At 44.9% G+C, this 19,456-nt stretch overlaps 1 protein-coding gene across 1 annotated transcript in view; it reads left to right on the top strand.

Annotated features, from left to right (window-relative positions):
- The window catches only part of LOC147709543 (fucolectin-like), a 247,264-nt gene that overhangs the window by 205,236 nt on the left and 22,572 nt on the right, over window positions 1-19,456 (top strand). Inside the window, exon 5 of the mRNA XM_086928080.1 lies at window positions 7,662-7,965. Coding sequence (XP_086784206.1) covers window positions 7,662-7,965 — 304 coding nt within the window. The remainder of the gene's footprint in view (window positions 1-7,661; window positions 7,966-19,456) is intronic.

Consider the following 19,456-nt stretch of genomic DNA (forward strand, 5'->3'; position numbering starts at 1 on the left):
AATTTTGTCCATTGGGCACTGTCATGGAGCCTGAGGGCAATATGTCTTTGTAGAGGGCCTCCTTGATGTTTACCAATATTATAGGGCAGTATTAATATGTCGAATGTGGGCAAACCGAACTTCGCTCTGCGCCTATCCCACATCCTCACAAGGTGTACCCATATCCCTTGGCTTGAGGATGGCGACTTCAATTGTGTCCAAGAGCCACAGATTAACCTTGCTCCATCCCCCTGCCATCCACTCCAGGGCTGGCAGCGTGCCTTACACAAGTGATTGTGCACTAGTCCCTCTGACATTGTTGGTGGATCCTACATCCTGAGACCCTCTGCAGTACAATATGCACATTCTGAATAGGAATCTTTGTTAACAGCACACACTACAGACTGAGGTACTAGATGCTGAATACCTGTGAAGAATATTCTCAGAACATAACCCTAGACACATACACATTGGGTGTAGTGTGCAACAGCCCCCATTCCACAATACTGGGTTGCTGTTGCCCCATGTATTTTGTGAATTACTGAGGGAATCCATCTCCAATTACTTCACCGACAACTGGGACACAGACACTTTCAGTTTGTTTGAGTGGGAAGCACTGAAAGCAGTACTGAATGGATTGTGCTTGGGTCTTTGGTGGGGGCTAGGGGCAATATTCACAGGGCATTGATTGAAACAGAGGCACCACTAGGCCGCCAGGAGAATACGGTCCAGTTGCAGCCTGGAATGTTAACCACACTGACAGATGCTCAAGCACACCACATCCATCTCATTAAGTGACTATGTTGCTTTTACTTTAAAAAATGACAAACTGAGAAGCACATGAGGGAAATCAGTCAGGGAAACTAACCTGCTTTGTCCATGGCATAGCTACAACCAAGCACATGAAGATAATTGGGGATTGCCTGCACTGTATGCGCACTATTCATGCAGCCATCCATGCACTCATTCTCCTTGACTTGAGTGCGGCGTTAGATACTGTGTCACATTCCATCCTTCTCGCAACTCTTCGGACCCTAGGAGTTGAGGGACCGGCTTTAGCTTGGATAGCCTCCTTTTTAAATGGTCGCATTGTTCAAGTTTTTTCCGCTAAAGCATCTTCTATAATTTGTCCATCGACGTACAGCATTCCCCAGGGGTCTATCCTCAGCCCGCTCCTATTTAACATATATGTTAGACCCTGGGCCACTATAGTGGAGGAAGCTGGTCTTACTTTATTTTCTTATGCCGATGACACGCAAATTATTTTTTCCCTCTCTAATATGGAAGGTAATAAAACCTCCGCTTTGAAGGAAGGCTTGACCCAGGTTTCCAAGTGGATGCAGAGCAATTTCCTTAAGCTAAATGGGGCTGTAATCCTGGGCAAGGGCAAAGATCTATGGGGTCCTCAACACTGGCCCAAGGATATGGGCCCTACCCCTCAACCCGTTGCTAAGGTCCGCAATCTCAGATTCCTCATTGATGAAAAGCTCACGATGCGGCAGCAGGTAGTGAAGGTGGCCTCCATCTGTTTTGCCACCTTGAGATGGCTTCAAAAAATCTTGTGGATGCTCCCTATTTCCACACAGAGGGCTGTAGTCCAGGCATTGGTTGTGTCCCGCCTGGACTATGGTAATGTCCTCTATCTTGGAGCTGATTCAACAACAGTAAATAAACTCCAAGTTGTTCAGAATGCGGCTGCACGACTCCTTCGCAATGTTCCCCGGAGAATGTCTGCCTCCAAAGCACTTCACGATCTTCACTGGCTTAGGAACACGAGCCGAATACAATTCAAGGCTCTATGTCACATTTTTAAGATTAAACAAGGCTCAGCCCCTAAGTACCTACAGGGTCTCATTCAGGCCTACAAGCCCAGGCGTTCCTTGAGATCTTCGGGAAAAGGCGATTTCATTGTTCCGAGATTTAAGTTAGTAAAGATGGGCGGTCGATCTTTTTCTCACCTAGGTCCTAAATCCTGGAATGCCTTGCCCGTGAACCTAAAGACTGAAACAGATCTTTTTCGCTTCCGCAAAGGACTTAAAACCTGGTTCTTCCAGCAATGATTAGGGTGGTCTTCTTCAGTAAGTTTTCTTGGCAGTTCTTTCTTTCTTTAATCTGTCCCTTGGCGTCGGGAAACCCACTGCGGGTATGTGCGCCTTATAAGTTTAAATAAATAAATAAAATGAATCCTTCACAGTGACACTCCTCGGAGTAGCCATGCGCTATAAAAGAGCATTTTAACATAACATAACAGTGTATTGTTGTGGCCAATACATTCCCCCATAGTGTGCGCACAAAATAGATATTTCCTAATTGGATTTAATCTGCCTGTACTTGATCCTGCAGCATGTGCGGGGATCAATAACCCATTAGCTGGTACCGAAGATACACAGAGTGATTATGCGCACTGCCATGTTGACAACTCTGCGGTTGGACGGCCTTCTATCCAAGCTCTACAAGGCCTTTGAGCTTTTACTTGCCCCCAGGTGACTGTGGCTTTCTCATGCCATCTTGAGTGATTGGAGACAACCATAATCCATGCGGAAGTACTTTTTGGGATCATTGGTAAAACCTAACAGTGACCCTACCAAACTGATGTCCTACCATCCATTGTCCATGCTAGCAATGGATTTGGAAAACTTAGTACGGTAGTGGCACTTCATCTGCTGGTACACATGCAGCATCTAGTGCATAGGGTGCAAAAGGTTTATATCCCGGATAGATCCACAACGCTTAATAGCCAGAGGCAAAATAGGGTGCTGCAGCTGGTCCAGGGGAGGTGGCACTATGTAGCCTGCTTAGTGCTTGACTTAGTGAAGGCATTCCATACCATTGATTGCAAATACCTGTTTACCACACTTTCAAAACTGACCATTGCATGGCGGCTGCAACAAGATATTTGTCTTTTTCCTACCGAGCCAACTGTCTAAGTCAGGTTTTGAAAAGACATGACACCCTCTTTATATTGGTCAGGGTGAATTATCTGGGCTGCACCCTTTTCCACTGCTCTTTGCGCTGGCAATTAAGCCGTTAGCCTAGCAACTTTGTCAGGGGTGGTAAGCATGGGGAGTTCCACTAGGCAATGAGGTACATGTAGCATCCATTGATGTAGACGACATGCTGCACTACATTCAGTATATCTGCAGGGAAATTCCAGATATTTTTCGGAGACTATCAGATATCCAAAGTGTGTTGAGCCTGGGTGTTAACTGGCCCAAATATTGTGTTTTTCCCCTTCTGTGTGGAATATCCTCCACAAGCACTAATTATGGCTGAGCAGAGGGTGAAGTCGGATCTTCAAATGTTTAGGTATTTAGGGATCTGTAACTGTCATGATGCAAACAATTTCATTGTGTAAATCTGACCAGGGCCATATCCTTCTTACGTCCGCAGACGGATTTTTGTAGCACTCTCCCAGTTACAGCCCAAGTATGTCTAACACTTTCCAAGATGGTAATACTCCCCTGAATCTTGTATTTTTCAAATCGCCTAGCGATGGTTGTGCTTCGTGCCACCTCCAGGGAGTTGGACACCATGCTGCGAGTGTTGATCTGCAATAGCGAAAGGATAAGTGTGGCTCTGCAGAGGCTGCAGCTGCCACTGTGAAAGGGTGTCCAGGGTATGCAGTTTCTATGAAATGTTACATGGCAGCACCACTACAATATCCAGTGTGATGTTTGGTTGGGAGTCAGTTGTATGAAGTGGGCATGTTCCCAACATGCACGGCACAAGAGATGGCAAATCAATGTTGCTCACTGGAGCGCAGCTCCCCTGTGGAGCTCACAGGTTGGTGAAGGTGACTTATTTTAACTATCAGGGCCTGAGGGTACTGACGGACATGATCTCGCATACATATGGCCCATTGCAGGAAGATCCTGACATTCTGGGAGCCATTTCTTTGCATATGACACAATGATAGCTGAAATGGGATACCGGTCCATAGTCACAGGCACTGAATCGGAGCATCACACCCTAGCACACGGCCTGTATATCATGGGTGGAGGTCGCAGACTGGTGACCTTGTTTGTTAATGGTTTTGCACACATAACGATCGTCACCCGTTTGCTGGCTATGAGACACTGATATAGTACGAGCACTCATAACCTTGGAGTAAGGATGCACTAAGCACTTCCAATAGACAGTATCTCGTGAAGCCATACTCCAGTACATTCAATTCGACATCCAGTACAGGGCATGTCTAACCCCCTCTATCCTACCTCTTACGTTTGTGTCCTGCTCTCTGTGCCCACAATGTCATGCACCTAATTTGGATGTGATACATATATTCTGGACATGGCTGTGTGATGCGAACTTGAGGTCCAGAGTCACAGATGTACTTGACGCAGTGACGAGTCGGGTCAACCTCTTTCCATTGGAGGGGATGTTGGTAGAGATATTCATGCAGATGAGGTTTTAAAGGTATCCGATGAAAGAATTGATTTGTAAATACTCATAGCATGCCTAGCCATTTGCAAGCATTGATAGTCCACTGCACTTCCAATACTGCAACACTTGATAGCAGCAACTCTCTAATGGGGTAGGGACAAGGTAACTACACTGCACAGGGAGTAAGTTGTGTACCTCCACAGGTTGCAATAGGTAGGCTGTAGGACAACTTGTTACAGGACTTACAGGAGACACTGGATGTGTGAAGGACTTTGAAGGGCCACGCTCATGTACACGTGGTCACAACCTATCTTGGTGGTCCTGGCATGGCTAGATGAAGCAGCTGCTCTGTCATGGGAGGCAGACTGGGTGCCTGACATCTCCTCCTTCCATCATGTGGAGAGGAGGTTTCTAAGAATCCACATATGCCAAAATGTTGACTGTTAACAATGGCTTTTGTACAAGAGGCCATGGTCTCACCCCCCATGTCTGGACTGGGAGGTCTGTGGGACGCTGACCTTCTAAACACCCAGGATCCCTCTGTGCTCATCTATCTTGTTAAGGTTATCGTGTTTTTGAAGTTGTTTAATATTGTACCATATGCTCCTGCTGTGGTATACTTGACTCAGTGATGTATGTTTGTCATGCACAGCAGATGGGATCTACATAGCCAGTTTAATGAAAGATGATTTACATTCATACCAATTTGTTACCATGATATGATCATGTGATGAAAGTAAGTGATGTTGAAATGTCTTGTGACTCGTGTGTAGCTACATGCATTGACCCATAAGCAACCAAATGCAATTCCTTGTCTCTTTCTTTTGTATGTGAGACATTGTCTTAGTTTTGAGATGTGTCGTCCTTTCCCAAGGTTTTGGATCATGAACCATCCTTCATGTGCATGTAGAATCGAAGCATGCTCAGTGTGTACTCTTATTACTCCAGACCTTTTTGACAACTGTAACTCCAAGTAGGACATTTTGAGACCAAGTCCTGACTGTACATATTGGGATCCTACCTCAAGCCCTGCTGGCTGGCCTCAGTAAACAGTGGTGGGGGAATGCCACGGGTCCACCTGGGACATGGAAACAGGCCCTGACAAAGCATATGGGGCCCCAAGATAGTTGTGGCCCAATGTATTGAAGTAGGGTGTTTGTGCAAGCAGACTTGGGTGCATGATAGGGATAGTATGGAAGGAATTCATTTGCCTGAGTCCTGCTCTGGATATGAGCTGGATCCTTCAAATTTTGTCATAACTGACATGAACAACATCCCTTGCTGGTTGTGACTCCCTATAGTGACCTGGCTACCTGCCCTGCAGTGAGGATGGGATAATTTAGAGCAGAGGCTCTGGTGGATGCCTGCTCCAACACTGCTGTACTCATCAGGACACACGATGTGGGACTGCACAATTTGGCTGATGGGGGATTGGCAGGCCAGGTTGTACTATATTAATCAGTTTAGTGTTTAGAATCATGTATAGATCTATCAACAATTAGTCCATTAGGTTAAGAAAGATGCGAGATTGGAGACAAGCCTGGCCTACCTTTTCCTTCCAATCTGGTGGATGTATTGTATTGACACTTGACAGATCTTCCACATATTTTGACATAATTTTAATGTGGTTTTTATACATAGTTTCCAGATATCCACCCTAGATAAAGTGCTTCTTGCAAAGCTGGTTGTACAATGGCAGGGTAATTATTGTAACTTGATGTCCCTTCCTGCAATGTGACTTCCTATGACATGACATCATATTGTATTTTTATTTGTTTTATATATATTCAGGTTCTGCTGGTGAAAATATGGTATCTAGGAGCGGCCCTGGTGGCAGTGCATATGTTGCTGTGGACATACTTTTATCAGTGCATAGATGTTCTTTTGCCATGTAATGTTTTTTTTGCTGTGGTGTACTCATCCATACATTTAGCTATACATACATATATGTAGCTATAGCCATTCCTGTTCAAACCTTAAGTGTGTGTTTCTCCCAGTATTTCCCAGTCAGACTGCAGATATCTGATGATAACATTCCTTGATTTACCGTGCTCAATATGATAAAGCACACTTTAAACTCTATTCACTTTTGCTTGGTAGTTACGTTCATTTGTAGGGAAAGGTGTCTTACTTACTGGCGGTGACGTCTCCGTCAGTTCAGATTCTCATAATCACCGATGATGTATAGTAGAGGGAAGAAATGGTGGTGAGTTCCATAGCTGCACAGCAGAGGTCGTAGGAAGCATGTTGTGCCAATTTTCGGAATTGAAATACTCCCCTTTAGCCTGCTCTGATGAGTTGGTTGGACCAAAAGAGAAGGCACGTCAGAAATACGCATTGTAATAGGGCGGGCGGCTCCAGGGGTGAAACTGGCTCCGATCGGCTCCATTCAGCTTTTCCAAGAGTTTTGCGGTGGGAATTTCTAGTCGGAGTTATAATAACTGCATTGGTTGGTAAGCAATGGGTATTTGGGCATCATAATACTGTGGTCAGAGCAACTGCATCTGAAGCTAGATCGGTCGATCCGACAACCCCGACAGGGCCTTTGAGGCACTTTCTGCCTGACACCTTAATCGGCCCCTTAGTGTGAAAGTGGTGGGCAATGGCTGTTGCAGATAGTGAAATGTGCAGGTAAAAGGCATCCATTTTGAACAATATGACTCCTAGGCCCAAATTGAGGCCTATTTAACAAAGGTCTGAAAAACAACCTTCTATATGTCATGAGAAATTAGTTTTAAAGATAATAGTACAATATTTGTGCGTACATATGTCATTGTGTGTAAAACCACAATCTGCATGCTGTTAATGCTGTACACAAATATGAATGCATAGTGGATAGGAGATAATTAATCATAGACTGAAATATGTATACTTGAATCCATTGTATAGAGGTTGTGGGAAAAGTATCACGAGTTCAGGGTCATTTTGATTATCCTGGGATTTCGAATGTGCTGGCAAAATGGAGCGGTCCCACAGCATGGCCAGTTTGGATGGAGTTCAATGCACTATTACTTGAGACCACTGGAGTTGGTGCAGGTGTCTGTGGCAAGTGTTGTGTGAAAAGCCTTTTAAGTGTTTCAAGTCTTTCAAGTAAATATATCTTTGTGAATGGTCACGTTGGTCAATTATGCATGTCTTGCATGCCTTTAATTGTTTGCAGTATTTATGATGTAAAAACCTCTAATATAGGGGCACCCTATAACTATGCTATGAGATAAACACGTTTTAGTGCTGGGTATTATACTAGTGACGTAACCCCTACAGGCATTTTCTAACCTCAAACGCTTGTCTACTTTCAGGTGAGAATGTGGCCCCGCGTGGTCGAGCCACCCAGTCAACTATTGTTGCTGGAGCATCTAGTAAATACGGTTACACGGCACATGCAATCAACGCCATAGATGGAAATCAGGATCCCAATGCGTCCCATGGATCTTGCTCCCATACAAATTATGAATATGGTCCCTGGTGGAGGGTGGATTTACTGAAACCACAGAAGATTTATGCCATTTACATCACCAACAGGGATGCTTTTGCCGAGAGGCTGAATGGAGCAGACATTCTTGTTGGGAATTCATTGACGAACTATGGAAATAACAATGAAAGGTAAAGTTAAAGTTCGTTCACTTTTAGTTGCTGTTTATAAATAACAGATGTTTGTTAGTTAGATCTATGTCATGATATTTGTATTCCAACGTTTGCAGCTTCCGGACTCTTTTTGATGAGAGTAATTCGTGCAGTCTCTAACTTGAAATTAAGTATTTACTGTCCCAGATTCATAATTCAAATGAATATTATGCGAAAAAAGCAGATCTTATATATTAGACACACTTCAAGCCATCTGTACTGGTTTATGAGCTGTACCCTACTTTTTAAGAGTTCAAATAAGTATTTCCTTTATTACATTAATTTTGTTCCATTGAGATCTAGGCATTCTCACTAGATATGAAGTACGCTGCTTCATGCCGCTCCACTCACAGGGTATATCTTTAGCACTAATGACTGCTGCACTTCTACATCCGATGCAATTCAGGGAACTGGGCCATATTTTGACAGTTCGATTTCTGCCCAAACACACTTATAAGAATTAGTCACTTACTAAGTGATGCTGTGGCACGTTTACTTGTGCTAAGAGTAAAGCTTTGGACCTTAAGATGGAAGCTTTGGACCTTAAGATCAATTCTGCCAAATCCCATGTCATGGTTACTGGTTCGCGAAAGAAACACACGAAGATCAGGTCCTTCAGCTGTAATAGCTCACCAATCTCTAGGGTCCCTTTCTTTTGCTATTTGGGCGTCACATTTGATGAGAAAGGAACGTGGGGCGCACAAATGAAGCTAAAACAGAATGGAGTTACCAGATCCACCACAGCCCTTCTGCATTTCGCCAAAAGACTGGGCTCAAGACCCATGGAAGCCATGACTCGTATCTACAAAGCTAAATGTCTGGCAATCGCTTCCAATGGAGCTGCTATTTGGGGCTATGTCGCAAGCCCAGGTATTCAAATCGCAGAAAACAACTTCATACGAGCCTTGCTTTCACTCCCAAATTCATCCCCTATACATACAATTGATAATGAAATAGGCCTGGGCCACGTGACTGACCTCCTAAAAATGTCCCCAGTGTTATGCTGGGTTAAAACCTGGACAAATGAGGAAATCAGCCTAAATCATTGTATTCTTAAAGACTGTATGTCTCTGGACAAAGCCGATAAAATCCCGTGGCTGGCGTATGTTAGAGCGGCATGCGCAAGGCTAGGACGACCAGAAATGTACTCTCTGCCACATAATTTAAAAAAAGAGGATGTAAGATGGGTCAAACTGCATTTCCAAAATTTGTTGGATGGTGAAAGGGAAATGGTTGAACTTGGAAAACCAATGGTACGTTCACTCTTCCAACTTTCCACAACCACAGCCATGGAACCTTATCTGAAATATGTCACCAAGCCCTATCATCGCTTTTTACTTATAAGGTTCAGGTTCAACTTAATACACCTCGTGCTTGGCTCGCAGTCAAAGTGGGGTTCACCAGAAAATGTACCCCCCTGTACATGTGACTGTTTTTCTATACAGGACACCCTTCATTTAGTCATGCTCTGTGAACATTACCTGGTGGCTCGGAAAAAATTCCTGGTCCCTATCCTGAAAGATCTGAACTTTGTCCAGGTTCGGCCAGCATTATTATACTTACAGATGCTGAGCTCGGTACAGGTCACATATGGGGTTGCCTGTTTTCTGGTAGCAGCTGCCAGACAAAATAAATTAAGATCTGCTGCTACTATGAACCACCAAATTTGATATTTGCTAATTTTGTTGAAATCTACCTAAACATGCTGAAATGGACACTTACCATATCTATCTTTCTGTTTTAAACTTGGTAAATTTTTAACAAAAAGTCTTTACTGTGTTCTTATGATGGAGTTGCAATCCCTTTTTTTACATGTTTTATTGTTTTTTAACTTGGTATCATGTACGATGTTCTGCTTTTGTGGTTTTAATTAACCGAATAAAGTTTCTTTGACTGACTGACTGACACTTACTAAGTGATGCTGTGGCACGTTTACTTGTGCTAAGAGTAAACCTGACTGATTCTGGCCCCTTTAAACCTATTGATTTTTTTTTTACACAAACTTTATTGATTGACATAAAGCGATATGTAGTAGTTACAAAGGTTTTTCTTTGGCATTTTTAGCTTTATACAGCTAATCCACTGTATCAAAGTCAGTACAGTATACATATATGAGCAGATCAACAGTACACACTGTCGCATTGTCGTACTGCGAAATATGACAATAGAGAAAACATGTCCTAAGCAGGATAAGGCTATCAATAGAACTACTAATTAATACCCTCCCCACTGCCTCCCTCCACCTGTGTTCTGGTCCACCAAATCTAGATAGTAAACCAACTATTGCACATACGGGTAGTGCACCGTGCTCCCTTTCATTTTATCTTAGTTGCTTTGCCCTGCACGGGGATATGATCCTACCTGTGGTCCTCTGGTTGCAGTGCTGTGGTAGGGGTTAGCTACGGTGTTACTACTCGTGCTGCAGGTTGAGGTCTATTGTGCTGCAGGTTGAGGTCTATTGCCCTAAAAGACTAGCACAATGGCCTATTCCATGTAGATTGGGTGTTTGTGCAGCCCTAGGGCTTCTTCTTGCCTTATAGCCACACCTTTGGTGCTACTCCATCAAATAACCTCATCATGCCATTTAGACAGTGCAGGGGGTCTCATCGATTTCCACCTCATTGTTATGGCTCTTATCACTATTATAAGGGCGAGATCAAGAAAGCGAAGCTGCACTTTCTGGGCGCTCGAGAGCTTGCGGAGTCCCAACAAGCATTCTTCTACATTGTCTGCAATCTGCAGGTGTGTGACCTCTGTCACAGCGTCACCTACCCCCTCCCAATAATCTCTAAGGTGACAACATGGCCATAATATATGCGTGAAACCTCCTCTTCAGACTTACAGCGTGGGCAATGATGTGGAGTATCCGGGAACATCCGTTGTAGGACCTGTGAAATATCATACACTGTATGAATTAAAATTTTGCATTTCGAGACATTTTTTTGTGATGCCCTAATATGCATGCCCAAGCCTTATCAGCGTTTTCTCGTTCAAGAGCGTCTGCCCACTTTGCTCTCGGATCTGTGAGGGGGGTTGCTGCCTGAGGGCGGATACCTAAATGTAGCCATTTTATGAGGTGTCATCCCGCTCCCATATAGTATAGTGTATGAACTAATTTGTGCAGTGGGTGCTCCGTCCGTTGAGGGGCCCAGGTCTTCTTCATATAATGTATTACCATAGCATGCATTAAGTATAGGCGTCCGGGCACCCCTGTAATGGACATGAAGTTCCCATGATCTAGAAGTGTATTGTTAATATGTTGGGCACCCACGGTGTCTAGACTCACTTCTGTCCAGGCCTGTAAGCTCTACTTTGTGACTCTTCCTCCAGGAATTGGAATCCCCAGCAATGGGATGTTCCCAGCATAGGGAATAGAGCGGGGCATGTATGTCAACGCTTTCGTCCAACACTGAAGCACAGTTTTAAGTAGTGATGGTGTACAGGAGAGAAGTTTGGTATTCAGCAGTAACAGTGTATGAAGTGTCCCTCGGTCAATGTCATGGGAATTTTATCCTATTTTCTGTAGGTTCCTACCCAAAGTCCAATAGGACAGCCATTGCAACTGACTGACATAATAATACGCTCTGAAGTCCGGTACCCCCAGGGCTCCCTACGTGTGGCTCCTGTTGTAGTTTTTTAAGGCCTACCCTCCGGCGCCCATTCTCCATAGCAGATCTAACAGCATTGTGTCTAAGGTTTTGCATACAGAGGGGGGACTAGTAGTGACAAGTTAGTAAAGTAGTATAATAGTCGGGGAAGGACCACCATAATGGATATGGCAACCCGTCCCATTACTGATAGCGGCAATGCGGACCAAAATACGGCCCTTGACCGGACCGTACGTATTGCTTTTTATCAGTTTGCCATCCAGTTGATCTTCTTGTCACCTATAGATATGTATACCTAGGTATTTCAATGTGCTATGTGCTACCGGAATAAGGTATCGACCAAGGCTAATACCATCTTGACGGTCGCCTTCATGCAAGACAAAGGTAGTTGTCTTTCCTTCATTTATGGCTAGACCATAAAGCTGTTCTAAACTGAAAAAGATACTGGGAAGGGGTTCCAAGGAGCCTAAAAGGTCCCGTAAATGTATAATAATGTAATCAGCATTCGGATAAGGGAGTCCCTCTAGAAATGTGTCGATGAGCGAATCGTCAATGTGTCTGGGTGCACTGTATAAAGTACAATAGTAGTTGCAGAATGCGTCATTTATATCCTGCTGCGAGCGAGCCGTACCCAGCCCTGGAACCTTAATGTTATAGATCACTGGAGGTGTAGGACCATCCCGCAATATTTTAGCCAATACTGCCCCAGATTTGTCAGCCGCAGTGTGTTTCAGCTGTGTGTACCTTCTATGGTCTATGACCAGGAGGGTTTCTAACCGTTTGGCATGTTGTATGTGCAGTTCCTGTAATGGAGCATGTTTGGTCGGGTCCTATGCTGCAGCCTGATCCAGCATATCCATTGCTTTTTTGACCCTGACAAGGGTTTTATGTGTTTTCTGCCTGGACCCTACAGTAGCCCCTATTGCAGCATCCCTTAAAACCACTTTGAGCACATCCCACTCTATCACGTTAGAGGAGGCAGTGTTCCAGTTGTCTGAAGGGGGCATCCTCTAGCATCTGGGGCCATAGCTTCCATGTGGGCACTGGGGTAGGTATTCTGCCCCACATAATGCAGATTTCCAGGGGATTATCATCGGAAAAGGTCTTCCCTAGATATGTGGCATGAGTCATTTGTGCTACGATGTTAAGGGAACAAAAAAGTCTGTCAATGCGTGTATGTAATTGGTGGACAGGTTAGAAAAAGGAGTATTCCTAGTATGTTGGGTACAATATTCTCCATACTCCAGTGCCTACCCAGTAGTCCAGCTGCTAAGGGCCTCGGCTTGCCTTACAGCACCTGCTCCGTTCAGGGGAGGGTGTGACATGTCTAGTGATACATCCGACACCGAATTGCAGTCACCTCCCAAAAACCACAGGTACATGTCTCACCCAATCAGCACTGTGCTCAACCTGTTGAAAAATGTGTCTTGCTCAAAGTTTGGGGCATAGATGCTACCCAATACCACTGGCAAACCACCTAGTGTCCCGCGCAATAGTATGTATCTGCCTTGGTCATCAGTACGCCGTCCAACTCTATAAAGGGGACCCCATGCCTAAACCATTTGGTTGCCCCTCTCTCAAAGGCTGAGTACTTTTTAGAGTAGATCTGTCCCCTCCATTTCTTGCGAACTTTGCCAGCTTCTTACTTGGTGAGGTGTGGTTCCTGGAAGAACACTATCTGCGCCTTGCGTCTAAGTAGCTCGGCATGCACTCTTTGCTGTTTGTGCACAGGGCCTAGCCCCGCACATTCCAGATGATGAAACTATTGGAGCCTAGCATAGTGTTGTTGTGATGCGCTCTCTGACTTAGAGCCAATCACCAATCGTGAACAGACCCCAAATCTCCTCTGAATGAACAATACATGGCTCAGCCATTGAACTATGCTGGGCCAAACAAAGAACTTAAACAAAGAACACTGCATGTAGAGAGTGCAGTTGCTTTGTGTGGATAGTCGCTAATGCCCATCATGGTTCTTTCAGACAAGTAATGACTTGGGACCTCTACAGAGCCCAGGGGGATGCCTATCTACCTGGAATAGGAAATGGTGCATTAGTCCATCTAACCTCATACCAGGCGCCAGCCGCTGCAGTGCCACAAACAGGGTCCTCTGACACACTCTACAGATGCAGGTGCTGACAACAAATAGTCTGCAAGCCCCCAGCGAGACCCTACTTTAAGTCAATACCATCAGTCAGCATCATGCAAAGTACATAAAAGGAAGGATACATGCAGTTGAAAAAGTGTAAATCAGACATTAACTGCGTATGTGCCCCATGGCCGGCCCGGTGAGACCACACCATCTGGCTCATCCCAGCAGATCGTCCGCTGTCTGAGGTGTCACTGACAGGAACAGTGTAATACTATGGTCAGAGTCAGAATGGATGGTACTGTCTTCTGATGAATCAGTTGCAATCTGAAAGTTGTCTTCTCTGATGGGGGCCGCAGCTGCAAGAGCCTCTTCCCTACCAGATTGAGCCTGTTCATACGTGGGGTTGGGGATTTGCGATTGTTTCACTTCCTTGGTGTTACGGTGGAACCTGCTACCTGGATTGCGTTCAGGACTGTTGGGCACGGCACGGATTGTGGCCCCAGAGCTTGACACTGGATCCATTACCTCAATTCACTCCTCCGCATCGTCCAGGCTGTCGAAGAAGTTAGTCTTCTGTTTGTGAATTAGTTTTAGACGGGCAGGAAACAACAGTGCATATTTTACTTGCAAGGCGCGTAACTTCTTTTTTACTGTTTGGAAGAAAGACCTTTGGCATTGCACCATTAGTATAAAGTCAGGGTATAGTGACACCTGGTGATTTTCAAACTGGATTTGTGTCTGTTCACGTGCCTTCTGTGGAAGTATGTCCCGGTCCCTGTAATTTAGTATCTTGACTATCAAGGGTCTAGGCGGAAGTACAGCTTTCAACTTGGCCGTAGGGATCCAGTGGGCTCTCCGCACAGAAGAAGGGTGAAAGACCCTCCGGGGCCACATATCCCCAAAACCATTGCTCCATAAAAACTGCAGCGTTGAGGCCCTTGCTGTGTTACGGAAGACCTTAGACACTCACATTGTTTTTACAGTTCCTACCCTCCGCATCTTCGATCCTGTCTTGTAGGCCATTAACCTGCTGTTGCAACAGTTGGATCTGTGTTGTATTTTTCTTTACTTGGGATTTGACCTCCTTCAAAGTGCGCCCATGTGATTTCACCATGTCAGAGAGCTTGATGTGGTCAGCTTTGAGCAGAGTGAAGCCCGTTGTGAGCAACCCTATCTGCTGCTCGATGGCCTCTCGTGAGTCTCTGACCTCCTGTAAAATTAAGTCCAGCTTATCCTGAGACATTTCTACATTGGGGGAGGAACTTAATTTGGCAAGGATAGCTATGTATAGTTGTCTGGGTCCTCCCCAGTGTGATTAGTGCCTGTGACTGTTTCCTGCACCTTCCCCTTGTGCCTGCACTCACGTCCGACCAGAGTGTGTGAGGGTGGTGACAGGCACCGCAGCTCTGGGCTCGCATTGGTCTCCCCTGGAGAAGGTATATTCAGGTCAGGGGGATGTAGCAAAGTCCTGGCAACAAAACAGTGCAACTTATATTCCGGTCAGAGCTCTCTGTGTGAATTTAGGCTGGAAGTGTTGCACCCCTATCAGTTCTGTACAGGTGAGTACACTATACAATTAACCCTGTGCAAGCTACAGTGCAGTAACCGCACTGAACAGACAGATCCATGGTGGCAGTGCCCAATTCTACTCCACAGTACAAATAATATTATCGGGTGAGGTGTGCTTCACCACCAGACCCGCCCAGAAGGTGTCAGTGGGCAGGTGCAGGCGGGCCTAGGGGCAGGTGCAGCACTATTGTTAGCCTCCACTGCATCCTCTGCAGGAGTCAATGAGGGAGCAAATGAGCTAGGTACTTTGCACTTGCCCCTCGTCAGGGCCAGCGCTCCTTCAGGTAGAGGTAGCACTCAGTCAAAATGGCAACTTAGGGAGGGGGGAGCGGCACCCCAGCCCAGCTGATTCACTGAGTTATGCACCTGAAGCAGGTTGCAAGTCAGGGGATCTCTCCAGCGCTCCTCTCCTCACCTGTGGGACCCGGGAGGGGTTGCACTCCTCAACCGGCTGCCAGCGCTCAGCAGCAGGTAGAGTGTCAAGGCTAGGCAGAATCTTCAGGGGCATGCGACACAGCAAGGGAGGGAGGTAGGTAAGGTCCTGTACTCTGCCGGTGCAGCCGCAGCATCACTATTCCAGGCACTCTCTTGGTAGCGAGCTCAGACCAGAAATCAGGCTTGCTGGTGGGACACGTCCTTCCATTCCTCCGGTCACATCAGTTCAGGTCTGATAGGCCCAGTGCTGGTGTTAGGCCATCCACACATGGGGTGTGTCCACTGATCACTCCATGGAGTATGCTGGGGCAAGGCTCCGTCCGATTAGAGTTGGTGGCAGTTCCAGGTGCCCGTGCACCACCCTAGTACTGGCAGCAAGTTGAGGGGGTGAGCATCAAGCACCATCTAATCCGCCCTTGAGGCAGCCAGCGGAAGGCAACCACCTAAGCCCCACCAAAGGCAACGGGGTTTGCTCGGCAGGGCCAAGGCAACCCCACTCCCCCAGGGTCACCCCGCCGAGGCTAGTCCGACGAAACCGGGAACCAGAGTCCAGCCAATCCACCAGCCCCGACCACCGGCTCGTAGCATCACATGGTCCGGCGATTGGCACCTCACGGCAGCACAGGCCTCTCCTCTCCAGCCAGGCCACAGCTCCTGGCAAGCTCTCCCTCAAGTGTTCTCCACAACATTGTTGGTTGTTAGAGGCTGGGAGGCCTGGGCAGCCTCCATACAGGAGCACAGCAGCGCCAGCCCACCGATCAGAGGTCCTATACAGCTCTAGATGCACCGGCATGACAGGATTATTATCCCTGGGCTCCAGAGCCTCTTCAATCGTGACCGCTATGTTAGGCAGTTAGCCACGTCCCTCCTTTAAACCTATTGATCAGATCAGATACAATTTTATTGTTCCAGTTACTTAAAACCATATACAATATATGACACATTTATTAATAAAGAAAAAAAAATTAAATACAGACAACCCGCCCAAATTAATAAATATGTACAAAACATCATAAAAGGAATTCCTTTTGTATTAATTGTCCCCATATTTAAGTCGTCAAAGATTTACATTCCCACCTCATAATTAATAAGTTACAAAATGTCCTTGCCTGTCCCACTTGTTTTGGTGAAGTGCCCCTAAAACAGAATAAAATCGACTCGCATATTTTTCTTATCCCTTTCGTATTAAAAGTCTGTTTTAGTAGGTTGTATGATGTAACCACAGATATTCAATTCAATATTTATTTATGATTTTGGAACTCACAAGAGATCCACATAAAAGAGAGACATAACAGAAAAAAACAGTTACATGCAAATATAAAAGAGAAAAAAGCAATTTCATGTCCACTAATATATGTCTAAAAAACTTTTTAAATAGTTAAACATTTTGCGGCAAAACATTTCATTAGGCGGATTATAAATGGCATCCATTAAAGAGCTAGCAGTCAAAATACTTAATTTTAAGCAAATAGGTCTCAACCATTTTCGTCGGTATAACAAAAGGGCCGGACATACAAAAAGAACGTGAGCAAAGTCCTGGATCGATTTGTTACATTGGTTGCACATTGCTGAGGAACAATACCATCTGGATAATAAATTATTCAAAGGGAGAAGGTCCTGCCTCATAAGGAACCAAAAAGGCCGTATACCATGAGGAAGGTTCCAAGAAACATAAGGTTGCATGTTTTTAATTAGATAGGAGTCCATAACCGGAGAGACACCTTTCTTCAGGATAAGAATATCCCTATCCATCCCAAAACTTAGGTTCCATGTGGCCAGTTTTAGGGTGGACTTCAACTGATGTGTAGATAGCGTAAAAAGAGTTGATTCTTCCAATTGCAATAGAGCAACAGCCCTTCTAAAATTATTTACAATTAGAGAATGCTCCTTTAGGGATCCCAATAGTTCTTTTTGAATAAGGAATCGTAAAGTATCCGGTTTTCCCTTTGCCAGATTAGAGACCCATCGGACTATTCCAGCGAGGCCCTGGACCCAGCTGCTGCGCATACCAAATTCTAACCTAAGGGAAGCCGCAGTACAAGCAGTGTTAACAGTAGTTAAGTGCTGTAAGAGTCTGCCCTCAATTGTATGTAAAAAACCCCATTGCCCCAATTCAAGCAATTCAATGCCATAAAGTAAGGAGGCCGGAATTTTAGCACGAAAGGCCTCTAACAGATAGATAAAATGTATTTTGCCTGTGGATTTATAAAGCGCGCATAAACCCTTGCCTTGTGCCATTGCCTTCCGGATGTTATTATCTATATGGGCCTTATCACTCAAATTAGCAGATACTTTTTTCCCAAGAAAGACATAAGTTTTTACAACTTCTAGCTCATGCCCACCTACCGACCACCTAAAATTCCCATGAATCTGTTTTTTATTTCCTGTCATACACATGACCTTACTTTTTGAGACATTTATCTTTAAATGGTGAATCTCTGTATATACATGAAGTGCCTGCAAACGCTTATTTAATCCTTTCAGCGTTAGGTTCAATATTAATATGTTGTCTGCATACAACAAACAAATAATTGGTTTATCCCCCAGAACAGGGGCAATACCTTCACTCAAAGATAAAGTCTGGGGAAGATCGGATATATAGGGAAAATAGTAAAGGAGCCAATAAACAACCTTGCTTTAGTCCATTGGCTGAAGAATTGGCTTGAGATAGGCCTCTTTCCCCACCCTGAAGAACTCTGCACCAGTTAATCGAATGAAGATCCTGGACTAGATCCAGTAACAATGATGGCATGCCAAGGTCCAATAGTTTCCACCACAGCAGAGGACGATCAACTTTGTCAAAAGCCTTGGAGAAATCTATAAAGGCTGCAAAGACTCTCCCACCTCGGACCTTGATGTATTTATTGGATATTACTTGAAAGGCCGTTAAGTTGTCCATAGTATAATGCCCTTTGCGAAAATCCATCTGCTCAAAGGGTAGTACCTTACTCTTATCCACCCAATCCTGAATTAACTTCAGGAGACACTTTGCAAAAACCTTTCCAATTGCGTCTAAAAGGGCGATTTGGCGATAATTTTGTGGGGCCATCCAGTCTCCCTTCTTAAAAAGCGGAACCAATATACTCCCTTTCCAAGATGGGAGAACAGTTCAATTCAGGAAACAAAGTTTAAACACCGGGTAAAGAATTTTGCTCCGCAATTCGCTATTTTGCTTTAAGACCGAAATAGGAAGTTCATCCGGTCCCATTGCCCCAGGGGATCGCATTTCCTTGATAGCCAATTCAATGTCTTTTTCAGAGGGAGGACCTAGAGCAGGACTATCCACAATAATTCTTCTACTGTGGACCACCTTTCCATTACTTGCATATAAGTTTGTAATGTAGTCCACCCAAATTTGCTCTCAATAGGAATTGGACGTGGGCTTAACCTGACACCACATCCCTCCCCTATGAAGGACCAAAATAATCTTATTTGGCCTTTAGTGGCAGCCTCCCTTAATTTAATCCATAAAGAATCCTCCCTGTCTTTTTTCAGTTTAGCCTTCAACCTTCTTCTCCTTCTTTTTAATAGAACTATTCTGCGAGATCTTTCTGGAAAATTATTCAAATATTGTTCCCTTACTAGCTTGTTTATTTCTATATTAACTGATCGGAGAGAGCAGGGAAGTATTTTAGTAATTTTTTTCCAATTAAATTTTTTGGCAACAGAAATCACCACCTTCATGAATTTTGAAAAACACACAATTTCAGAGCCTTTCCAATTATCCAAGTCGTTTACTGCAGCCTCAAGGATGCTCTCCAGACCCCTC

The sequence above is a fragment of the Lissotriton vulgaris genome, chromosome 6, assembly GCF_964263255.1.
Source record: "Lissotriton vulgaris chromosome 6, aLisVul1.2, whole genome shotgun sequence".
Lineage (NCBI taxonomy): Eukaryota > Metazoa > Chordata > Amphibia > Caudata > Salamandridae > Lissotriton > Lissotriton vulgaris.